This window comes from Sorex fumeus, unplaced genomic scaffold (genome assembly GCF_029834395.1).
Source record: "Sorex fumeus unplaced genomic scaffold, SorFum_2.1 ptg000037l, whole genome shotgun sequence".
NCBI lineage: Eukaryota > Metazoa > Chordata > Mammalia > Eulipotyphla > Soricidae > Sorex > Sorex fumeus.
The window spans coordinates 74,493,266-74,505,538 of NW_026606094.1; the positions used below are offsets into that span (position 1 = coordinate 74,493,266).

At 39.7% G+C, this 12,273-nt stretch overlaps 1 protein-coding gene across 1 annotated transcript in view; it reads left to right on the top strand.

The window, feature by feature from the left end:
- Nucleotides 1–12,273, top strand: part of AVL9 (AVL9 cell migration associated) — a 72,135-nt gene that overhangs the window by 24,393 nt on the left and 35,469 nt on the right. The window contains exons 2-6 of the mRNA XM_056118263.1: nucleotides 1,018–1,138; nucleotides 2,706–2,791; nucleotides 3,935–4,006; nucleotides 6,974–7,063; nucleotides 8,559–8,625. Of these exons, the coding sequence (XP_055974238.1) occupies nucleotides 1,018–1,138; nucleotides 2,706–2,791; nucleotides 3,935–4,006; nucleotides 6,974–7,063; nucleotides 8,559–8,625 (436 nt within the window). The remainder of the gene's footprint in view (nucleotides 1–1,017; nucleotides 1,139–2,705; nucleotides 2,792–3,934; nucleotides 4,007–6,973; nucleotides 7,064–8,558; nucleotides 8,626–12,273) is intronic.

Below are 12,273 nucleotides of genomic sequence, written 5' to 3' on the forward strand. Positions count from 1 at the left end.
TAAAGAAAATAGGGCATGAGGAAGTATGGGGGCGGGGGGTGCGGTAGAAGCCTGCCTTGCAGGTATGAGTTGGAGTCCCAGCACCGACATCATTGATCCCTGGTGCCACAACAAAAGCATATGCTCTAGTTTGCTTTACATTGAGGTGTATGCAGCTTGATTCCTTTGAGATGTGTGAAAATGAACTGTCATATATTCACGAAAGAAGGAGCTGGGAATACAGTGATGAAGACTTGACAGGGTGGGGAGGGAAGGATGGGCAATAAGGGGACTTATCCTAGAGATACTGGTCGTAAGATATTGGCACTTGTTGGTGGTTGAGGTGCAGTAACATTGCATGCCAAAAACAAAAATGTTAATGCTGTTATAAATCAATGTAAAAATGATTTAAAATGTGATAAAGGGATTAATAAATACGAAGAGTTCTCAAAGTAATTTATATTCCTGTAGTGTTACTGTAATAGTGTCTGTGTTACCTCGTGTATTACAAATTCCTGCTTAAATGTACTTTAGGAAATTAAACATGGTGATCTGAAATTTTGAAAAAAAATAAAACATGTCACCTGTAATTTTTAAGATGGAAACAGTAATATTAGTCCTTTGCCTTTCCTTCTGCCTTGCCTTTCAAAAGTCTCATTGAGAGAACCAAAAGTGGTAGAACAGAAGGAAAAACTATATACCTGGGGAATCCCAGAAACTAGGACTGTGTGTGTAATTATATATATATATATATATACATATATATATATATATATGTTTAGAACTTTGTTATTTCCATAGCATTGTATTGGTTCTCAGCCTCCACAATTCATCACTTGACATGTTGGTTCTTACCCATCCACTGCCTGTTCAACCCCCATCAAAACCTTAACCTCAGAACCACAAATATTGGGAATAAAAAAGCCAGCTGAAGAAAACAGTGTGGATCTTGCTTCTGACTCCTTTGTTGAACTGCTCATATTACATTCAGTAAGATGTCGATCAAAAACCTTTGGCTAACATTCCTTACCATTTTAGGTTGAATTCTCTTACCCGCCCCTGATTCCAGGAGATGGTCACGACAGTCATGCTTTGCCTGAAGAGTGGAAGTATTTGCCTTTCCTTGCCTTACCAGATGGCGCACACAACTACCAAGAAGGTATGTAAATAGAAAAAAGGAACAGTTAGTAAGTCCTTTATTTCCCTTTTATTTACTTCAGCGCCTTAGATTTAAAATATGGTCAATGAGTAGCCTTTGACTTATACGATGTCCATACTAGTTAGCCTTTTCCAAAGGAGTGCCAGATGTTTATCAGTAGTGGCTGGTAAACCTTAGCTACTCTTTTGTCAGAAGCCCTGAGTAAAGCAGGAGCTTATTGAGTTCAGGGCATCTGCTACTGCATTTGTATTTCAGACTCTTATCAGAGGCAACTGTAAAGGCTCACCTGTACTGATGGTTCTAGCTCTGCAAACTTAACTAGGTTGGTACTCCAGTGACCACCTGGAAATAGCTCAGATTACTTTTCTCTCTGGGAGTTATTCTCATCAAAGTGCTTTGCTTCAAATTGTGCTTTCATGCCTGTGGAGCATGTTACACACTTCCAAGAGGGCACTACTATGAATCTGGAACTGAGTCTCCTGCCACTTTGTAAATGGGTGCTTTCTTTGACAAGCTTAATTAACAAAGAACTGTATTTTTGTCGTGGTATTAAAAACTAGCAAAACACCAAATTAAGCTTGGCCTGTTTAACTGCCAAACTATCATGTAATATTCTCTTATGACACAATGAAGCAAGTATTATGATATAGATAACATAAAAGGTAGTGTTTTCTTCTTCACATATTTATTTTCCTAACTTTTTTATAATTATAAAATGAAATCTTTTGAATATACAGAAAACTGAAAGAATGGTCTGGTGAATATTCTGCAGGTTTTCTTTTTAATAATATATGTAAACAGTCATGGCTATACTGTTGCAAACATCATAGCATACTTCTAAGTACTTCAGCTTGTACTTTTACTTCTTGTACTTGTACCTCTCCTGGGAAAAGCATCATTCCTCTAGATAAATTCTAATAGCTGAAAGATTTTAATAGTAACTCTAATTTAGTGCATTTACTGATCTGTGTTCAAGTTTCCCCATTTGTCCCAAGAATTTCATGGGTGCTTTGGTTTTGTTGTTTTGTTTTGGGGGGAAGGTCATTTGGTTTTGCTATTGTTGTTTTGTTGGGGGGGGGGGTCATTTGGTTTTGTTTGTTTTACCGGGCTGTGCTCAGGGGTTATTTATGGCTCTGTGCTCAGAGATCACTACTGGAGGTGTGGAGGATACCGTATGTAGTGCCTGGGATCAAACCTGACTTGCCTATATGTAAGGCAAGCTCCTATACTATCTCTCTGGCCCCAGTGGTCCTTGGTTTTTGTAGCAGTCGACTTTGTTTTACTCTGGAACAATATAGACCAAAGTCTTTTATTTATTTTTTAAGCAAGTGAATATGTCTCAATCTGCATCTCATAATTAAGCTTTTTTGTCTTCTCATGTTGTATATACATATAAAGCAGTAAAAGTAATTCAAGAAATCATTGGTTAATGCTAGAAATAAGTATGGCATGAGTTCCCTGCTTATTATGATTTTTGTTTTAATGACTACATTTAATAGCTGTAAATTTCAATATTTTTAAATAAAGGAAATTCACCTCTGTTTTCATTTTCCTATATATCTCCTAGATACTGTGTTTTTTCACTTGCCACCCAGAAATGGAAATGGAACCACAGTATATGGTATCTCTTGCTACCGGCAGATTGAAGCCAAGGTACAATCATTACTATGAACAGCAACAACAGCAGTAAAAATCATTCAAATTCCTCCTGAAGTGTTGGCCACTTGCAGTATAATCTTTCGAAAACACAGTAGTTCCTGTAATGTTTTAAATTTTTATAAAAAGTTCACATCTATGTTTTCAGTATTATTTGGAAAACTTGATCATTTTTCTCAGTTGACATTGGTGAACATAATTATATATTTTTCATGGAATAATTTATGCATTGATTTAAAAACTTTTTGTTGTTGTTTTGTTTTGGGACTGTACCCAGCAATTTTCAGGGCTTACTCCTGGCTCTATACTCAGGAATTACTCCTGGTGGTGCTCAGGGAACCATATGAGTTGCTAGTGATCAAACCTGGGTCGGCCATGTGCAAGGCAAACACCCTACCAGTAATGCTGCAGTATAAAGCTCTGACCCTCCCCCCCCAGACACACATACATTGATTTTTTAGTAGTGATGCCTGACCTACCCATTTGTCTTTGAGATATTTTATTTAAATATTATGATATCCTTTAATGTTGTTTTCTACTATTTTTTATGTAACTTAGGGAAATGGCACAGTGAGGTGTGAGCATTGTGGTGATGGTGCCAAGGCTCAGGCTGAAACCTCCTACATGAAAAACAAGAGCTGAATCTATCCAACTATCTTTGCAGCGCAATATATTTTTTAAATTTTATTTTATTAAAGCACCATGAGTTACAAAGTTACTTATAGTTGAGTTTTTGACATCCAGTGTTCCATCATCAGTCCCACTGCCAGTGTCCCCAGGTTCCTACTCTACCCTTTCTCACCCACTGGGCCCAGCCCCAGCCTGCCCTCTTGACAGGCACCGTTTAAGTGTGCATATTAAAGTCTGGGTCTCATAAGTTCAGTGTTGTTTGAACTCTGTGGTTTGGATTGTTAGCTCTGTCACTCCTTAACACCACTCATGAACATGAATCCCCTTGACCTCATACCCCGTTGCTTCTCATCTACCTTGCTTCTCCACAGCTCAGTGTTTTTAATACTTTCTGAATCTAATGAACTGAGAGCAAGATATTCTTCTGATTACTAAGTTTTTCTAATTTTTATATGGAAAAGAATGATTAATATCTTTTCTGTGAAATATTTCTAACTATGTTTATTCTAGGCATTAAAAGTAAGGCAAGCAGATATCACCAGAGAGACTGTCCAGAAGAGCGTCTGTGTTCTAAGCAAGCTGGTAAGAGATCAAAAATAACTTGTTAGTAACTTTGTTAAGCATTCAGTGTGGGTGACTTTATTTGTTACTGGGTTTGGGGCTGTACCCAGCTCTGTTCTCAGAACCATGGCCCTCCGGCATGCAAAGCATGTGCCTGTTGTAATCTCTCTCATCCCTTGTTTTGTTCTCAAGCCATTGAGTCATTTACTAAAATTCCAAGTATCATAGTCACTAAGTTTTTATTGAGGACATAGAAGTACATGTCTCTTTTGCTAAGATTTAACTAGCTTTTTAAAAATGTAGCTTGGGAACCAGGAACATGGCCCAGTGATGTAGCATCTCCCTTGCATCTGTGAAGCCTCTTGTATTTCTATAACTATAAAGTTCCTTTTTCTATATGCAGGGTTGATGGTAATACAATAATTTTAAAAACTTATTTTTAAAATTTTGGGGCCACATGTGGAAGTGCTTAGTGCTTTCTCCTGGCTCTATGCTCAGGGATCACTCCTGGTGGTGCTCTGGGTCCATATGGCGTGCTGGGCATCAAACCCAGGTCAGGAGTGTAGAAGCAAGTGCCTCACCAGCTTGTACTATGGCTCTGACCTCTAAAATTTCTCATTTTTCATCACTCTCTTTATTAAATCATTTGTGATGTCCATTTTTGTTACCAAAGGAAAAATATCACCTTTCCCAATAACAGAAGTGTCTTAATTCTCTGTGAAATACAGTCATTCACCCCACACCCACAGTTTTTTTCTGTGAGAAAAAAATACAGATCTTAATCTTACTCTTATAAATTTACTTTCTTTTTCCTTCTTTTTTGTGGTGCCAGGGATTGGACACAGGCCCTACACATGCAAGACATGTTTTCTGCTACTGAGCCTCACCCCAGCTCTACCCTACTACATGCTTCAACATCTCTGGGCCCAAGCTGATGACCCCTTGACCGAGTATTTCCAGGAATGGCCCCTGGGCCCCTTAGCACTGCTAAGGAGGTTTTCTTCCACCCCCCACCCATATCCCTCCAAAACCTCACTGTCCTCCCCTCCCCCCACACACAAAGAAAATAAGCCCTAAATTATGGCAAGTTAATACAGTGGGTCTTGGGCTGGAACGATAAGTCCAGTAAAATGCATGTTTGCATGCAAGAGGGCGCAGGTCTAAACCCTGGCACTACATGTGATCCCACAAGCTCCACTAAGAGTAATCCCTGAGCAACACTGGATATGGCTCCCAAAACACAAAAAAGTAATAGTAATACTATGAGCCTTAACAATAATAAGATTTTTAGAATAGAAATGCTTTGGGCCTTAATAGTAAGATTTATTTGGGGTGGGAAGGGCAGCTGGAGGGCTTCCCAGTGGTGCTTCTGGAATACAGTCATGGAGGAGCCTGGCCTAAAGGTTAGATACTCATACCAGGGCAATGCTGCTTGAGCACAGAGGTGCTGGGGAGCAGGTCCAACAAGGGGTAGGAGGGAATGCACAGTAGAAGGGATTAAACTTGTACCCTAGGATCTGAAAGTCACAAATGCTAGTCCTTTAAGCTATCTTCCTGATCCATAAAGAATTTGTTTTTTTCGCCCCTTTCCCATGCCTTTTACTGTTGACACTGTAAAACAGTGACCAGGGAGTCTGTCTTTATCTGACTCTCCCCTCCCCTTGTCATCATGCCCCTGCTGGAACTCACACTTTAGTTGCGCTTGTGCATTTTCTAGTTGTAATGCTTACCAGGAGTCTGTGTAATACTAGATACATGCTAACTGGGAACTTGTACTCCTGGCCATGTTCACAGTGCTCTCAGCGGCTGCACAGTCCAGCTGCTTGCACTTACCTGATTTTTATTCTCATTTTACAAAGGTGTAACTTGGAGAAACTTGCGTAACTCTTGTTATCAAGTAAATACTAAGTGATAAAAATTAAGGTTAAAAGTGGTTTTATTTTCCTCTAAATAGATATTTGGGATGAGGAGAGCTAGGTCAGCCTAAAAGCCTTGGTGGTTTATGGAATCTTTCAGTCTTTGTATATTGTTTTTGTATAAAAATGTGTTTCACTTCATGGTAATAATAATATATTTACAGAGACTAGGGGAAAGGGTAAGAATTCTCCTAGTCTTATTTTAACTAATGTTAATATACAAATTTAGCCTCTAATTCTGAAAATGTCATAGAAATCAGAAAATATCTAGAAAAAAATGTTAAAAATAAAAGAATAGAAAATCATATGAAATAGGGGCCCAAGAGATAGTACAGTGGGTAGGTACTTCACTTATACAAGGCTGACCCAGATTTGATTCCCAGCATCCTATATGATCCCTGAGTACTACCAGAAGTAATTCATGAATGCAGAGCCCAGAGTAACCCTTAAACATTGCTGGGTGGGGCCCCAAAACAAAATAAAACTGACACTGGGTATGGCCCCAAAACAAAACTAGGATTTTTGTGTGTATACATACATGCACGTGTGTGCGCACACACACACACACACACATACAAACACATACACGAGAAATAAGAATTAAGGAATACTTGTTTATGCATCTAAGAAAATATATGAAAAAGTAAGTGAACTTAAATTATGTACAGAATTAAAATGTTTTAAATCTTGTAATAACAGCCAGTAGTTAAGTGCTTTCTAAAACAATTTAGAAGTGAATTGTTTTACCCATGTTATTTAATCCTAAAAACAACCACACAAATGATGCTGCTTTTTATAAACTCACGTTCACATCAGCAAGCTGATAGGGAGAAGTTAAGTGCCCAGAATTCTATGGCTGAGTTGAGGAGTGGACCAAGAGCGTCAGAGCCTATAATCTCCATCAACCACGGTGTTGTATGTCAGGCAACTTTCAACTGAGGCCAGAGAACTAGATGAGGGGATCCAACTGGTGACAGTTACTTTTTTCTACCTGTTCTATTCAAGGTGAAAGGTTGTAGAGTGTTTGGCTGTCATTTACTGGTATAACTTTTGTTTGTTTGTTTTCTTTAAGCCTCTCTATGGTTTACTTCAAGCAAAGCTACAACTCATTACCCATGCATATTTTGAAGAGAAGGACTTTTCCCAAATTTCCATTCTAAAGGTAACTTTATATCTCTTAATAGATGTGTTTGGCTAAAGATAGTTCATGTATCAAATAAATCTTGACAGCACCATTATGCAAGCTAAATAACCTAAAAAATAACTAAATAGTATTTAGTTATTTTTTCGTAACTAAATAGTACTCAGGGATCATATAACTAAATAACTGTCAGTATTTGAATTTTGAATTCTCATAGCAGGGAAAAAAACCTACATAACCATTTTCTTTTTCTTTCTTTTTTTTTAATTCAATCACCATCACATACATAGTTATACAATTGTTCATGATTGGGTTTCAGTCATAACAATGTTCTAGTACCTGTCCCTTTACCAGTACACATTTCCCACCACCCATGTTCCCAGTTTCCCCGCAACCACCCCTTCACCTCCCCATCCCTAGCCAGCCCGCCTCTATGACAGACATCAGCATCTACCCCTCTTTCTTTTTAGGTGTTGTGGTTTGCAATACAGGTACTGAAAGGTTATATATATCACTTTATCTCCTTTCAGCACTCAGTTTTTGTCCAGAGTGATCATCTCAGTGACTATTAAAGGTGGCTAGCATGTTTTTCTCAATGATGCAGAAACATCGGTCTCCCTTGGATTCTCATAAAAGGACAGTTATAAAGGAAGTAGAGGGAATTTATCCTTGGATTATGTGAATGAATCAAGTTCTGAAAGACACAGGAAGGGAAGAAAAGATGGACTAGAATATGGCATGGTTTCAGAAGACCTTGTTCATTTCTAAGTTCAGAGCTTACCAAAACAAGCTTTGTTAATTAAAAAAAAAATCAGATCAGGGACAGCAAGATGGCGACCGCCTCGGGAACTTTTTGGAAAGCCAGGTATGAGCCGGCCGTAATGGGGGCGACTGAAACCTCATGGGAAGGGGGGCGTTCCGGGCTCGTCCTTCACGCCCTACCGAGGTCACGAGTTGCCCCCCACAAGCGGCTCTCCGGCATGGCCATGGCTCTAGAGCCACAGAAACCAGTCTAATAATTATCTGACTCTCGGCAGAAATACTTTCAGGCTTAATAAGTAAAGTATCAGAAATCCAAAATCGCACGGCCGCTATTGAGGCCACGTGTCATCATTTGATTCTTGTAACCAGCTATAGAAACAAATTATTTCAGCATGTCTTTTCAACAGGTCTGATTTGGGGGTGTAAACTCTACATTATAATAATGCATCTTTTGTTGAAACAATGAATCTAATCAAAGTAGGTAGAGTGTTAACTAGAATTCATCTGCCTCACAGGCATTGGGAGGGTTGGGAGGGAGGTATATTGGGCTTCTTCTTGGTGAAAAATAAGTACTGGTGAAGGGAAATGTGTGTGATGATTGCATGACTGAGACTTAAACCTGAAAGCTTTGTAACTTTTCCCACAGTGATTCAATAAATTGATAAAAAAAAAAAAGAGGAGAAAAAAATCAGATCATTATCTTTTTAGTTCGGATCTAAAGTAATATTAAAGTGAATTAAATTATATTTTTTAGGAACTTTATGAACATATGAATAGTTCCTTGGGAGGAGGTTCACTGGAAGGATCCCAAGTTTATCTTGGTAAGTAGCTTCAGGGAAGAAAAAAATTCCCTGATTTTTTTTTTGGCAAACTGAGTTGCATGTAAAATTTCATGATCAGATTGCTTTTTTATATGGGAATCTAAATTTTTTAGCTTGTGATGTTGCCTTTCCCTGAAGTATCTTCTTAGTATTTATATTGAACAAAATTATCACAGCATACATATACCATTATTTATAGCCTTTATTATATGTAGCAAATTTTGTCATTTATAATACATAGTATCTTCTTAGAATATTAGTGGAAGCTTTTTTTCTACATTAATTCTCTGTCCTGACAACCTGGAAGATCTGTTGTTGCCCACAGTTCTCACTAGACACAATTATATCCTTTTCATGATTTAAAGTTTTTATAATATACTGATTTATACTCATTCCATTCCTATTTTGTGTGTTTTTTCTGGTGGGACCACTTCCAGCTTTGTTCAGAACTTATCCCTTTCACTCAGGGACCACCCTTGTAAGAGCTCTAGTGACAGTATGGGGTGCTGGAGATTGAACTCAGGTCAACCTTGTGCAAAACAAGTTACCCACTATACTATCTTTCCCGCCCCTCCATTCCTCCTGTTAACATGAAGTAGCCAAACTGGTATCTCACTTTTGCAAATACATTTTTAAAATTTTATTTTTATGAAGTTGTTCACAATAATTAATTACATTTAATATTCAAACACCAATCCCACCACCATTACACCTTTCCACCATATTTTGAATGTTTCCATCCTGAACCCCAAACCCTGCCCCCAAAGCAGAACCAGAGTAATTTATTTTGTATTGCTTATTATGAAAAATCTAAAAATTATCCGAAAAAGTTTCCTTAAAGGAAAGTGTGTGGGGGCTGGAGCAATAGCACAGCAGGTAGGGCGTTTTTGCCTTGCACATGGCCAACCCGGGTTCGATTCCCAGCATCCCATATGGTCCTCTGAGTACCTCCAGGGGTAATTCCTGAGCGCAGAGCCAAGAGGAACCCCTGTGCATTGCCAGGTGTGACCCAAAAAAGCAAAAAAAAAAAAAAAAGGAAAGTGTGTGAAGATTATTGTATATATGTATAATACACACACACACACACACACACACATACACAACACACAACACACACACAGGAATTTCATTATTTAACATATGGTTATGCAGCAGATTCACTCAAGGGTGAGGCTTGTGTGAGCCTGTGGAGAGCGACCATGAGCAAGCCAGTGATTGAGTTCTGGAGGTTTTCACCTGTCAGGGCTTCACTGAGGTGGGGAGGGGAACTTACCCACCTCCTCTCCAGATTGCCCCGGGTGAGACAGCCTGGTACAGGGTCTGGAGGGATCTCTGTGGCGTATCCCAAACTTTTTTTTTTTAATAGTAAAATAGTTTTGTTGAGAGAAGGTATTCTAAAGATAGTCCAGAAAGAGGAGAGAAGAGAACCCCATAGAGAAATTACATACCTCAAGTTGGGGTGCAATTAACCTGCATGTGGAGAACACCCTTAAAATGAAGGTGGAAAGATGCACACCCTACATACAAAGGTGTTATGATTCCAAGATAGAATATGCCATAAAGAAGATAATTTATCAGCTCCAGCTGGGAAGCGAGAGACTCAGAGTGGAATGTGCCGTCCCTTTCATAACCCTATACATAATGTCAGCTGGATATTGATCTCTTGTTCTGAAAACATTTTTCCTCTAAATTAATTTATGTTATAGCAGATCATCAGAGAAGATTGTATTTAGAAATAATACCATACAGAGTCTAATGATCAAACACCATGTTTACTTTTATTTTATTTTCTCCCCTTTTTATTGATTCACTGTGAGATACAGTTATAAAGCTTCCATGTTAGAGCTTTGGTCATACAATCATCAAACATGCATCGCTTCACCAGTGCACATTTTCCACCACCAAAATCCCCAGTATCCTCCCCACCCTCACCCCCTCCCGTTCCAATCCTTCCCCTGCCTGTGTGGTGGACAATTTCCCCTATACTCTCTCTCTACTTTGGTTACATTCGATCTTTCGACACCAGTCCCACCACCACTCAAATCTGCCGAAAAGGCAGTGCTAGACAATTTGTTCTGTATTGCTTGTTATGGATAGAATATGTCGTGCAGCCACAAGAGTGGCCACACACTCTAGGAATTTTAAAATTTCAATAATTAGGATCTGGAGAGATCTCTACAGGGAGCTGCTTGGATCTGAGATTCTTGTGTGTGTCTCTGGATCATGGAGGAGCTTAAGTGGACAGTGGCAGTTTGTGAGCGTTATCTCAGAGTCCCATCAAGGGCAGGGGAAAGGAGAGGGACTGACTCCTCCCCTGTCCCATGAGGCCTGATGTTTGCTGCCACTGCTCGTGTACCTGGAGCTTTCATTCAGTTCTAGAAGATGGCGGCTTCCGGAATTCCTAGGGGGCAAGCGGTGGGACAGGTCCAGAGTGGCCCAGCAAAAGTGTCCTATTGCAAAGTCCAGAGGCATCTCTGCAGTGAGCTGCTGGGTTCCGAGATTTATGTGTGTGTCCCATGTTTATTTTTAGAGAGGGTATTGAGATGACGTTGGTTTGCACGACTAAAAGTTTGTATATATTAGAGTACAGTATTAACACACCAGTCCCAATACTAAAGCCTGTATTCCTCCACTAGAGTGCATTGGACCATTTTTTAAAATTATTTTTTATTTATTTATTTATTTATTGAATCACTGTGGGAAAGGTTACAAAGCTTTCAGGTGTAGGTCTCAGTCATGCAAATATCATACACATTTCCCTTTACCAATACTTATTTTTTACCATGAAGAACCCCAATAAAACCCCACCCCCCACCCCTCCCAGTCCCTGTGAGGCAGATGAATTCTAGTTAACACTCTATCTGCTTTTTTTTTTTTTTTTTTTTTTTTTATTTATTGAATCACTGTGGGAAAGGTTACAAAGCTTTCAGGTTTATGTCTCAGTCATGCAAATATCAAACACATTTCCCTTTACCAATACTTATTTTTTACCATGAAGAACCCCAATAAAACCCCACCCCCCACCCCTCCCCGTCCCTGTGAGGCAGATGAATTCTAACACTCTATCTGCTTTGATTAGATTCATTGTTTCAATAAAAGATTCACCACTATTATTTAGAGTTTACCCCCCCCCCAAATCAGACATGCTGAAAAAGCATTGTGAAGTGATTTGCTTTCTACAGCTGGGTTCAAGAATTAAATGTTGGTTTTGGATTTCTGCTATTTTACTTATTGACCCTGGAAGTATTCCTACTGAAAGTCAGATAGTTAAGAAATTGGTTTCTGTGCTCTGGAGTCATGGCCGTGCTGGAGAGCCGCTAGTGGGGGGCAACTGGTGGCCTCGGTAGGGCGTGAAGGACGGACCGGAACGCCCCCCTTCCCATGAGGTTTTAGTTGCCCCCACACCCCTGGCTCATGCCTGCTGTCCACAAGGCTCCCATGCGGCCGCCATCCTTCTTTCCAGAGAAGAGAGGGCGACTGGGGCAACACCCTTTCCCCTCCAGACAGACATGATGGCCTGGATTAACGCATAGTCCATTCACTTTTCTGCTCCAAGCTGCCGGGTTCTGCAGTAAGTCCTTGTGTTTCTGGGGCCGTGGCTGTGCTGGAGAGCTGCTTGCGGGGGGCAACTGGTGACCTCGGTAGGGC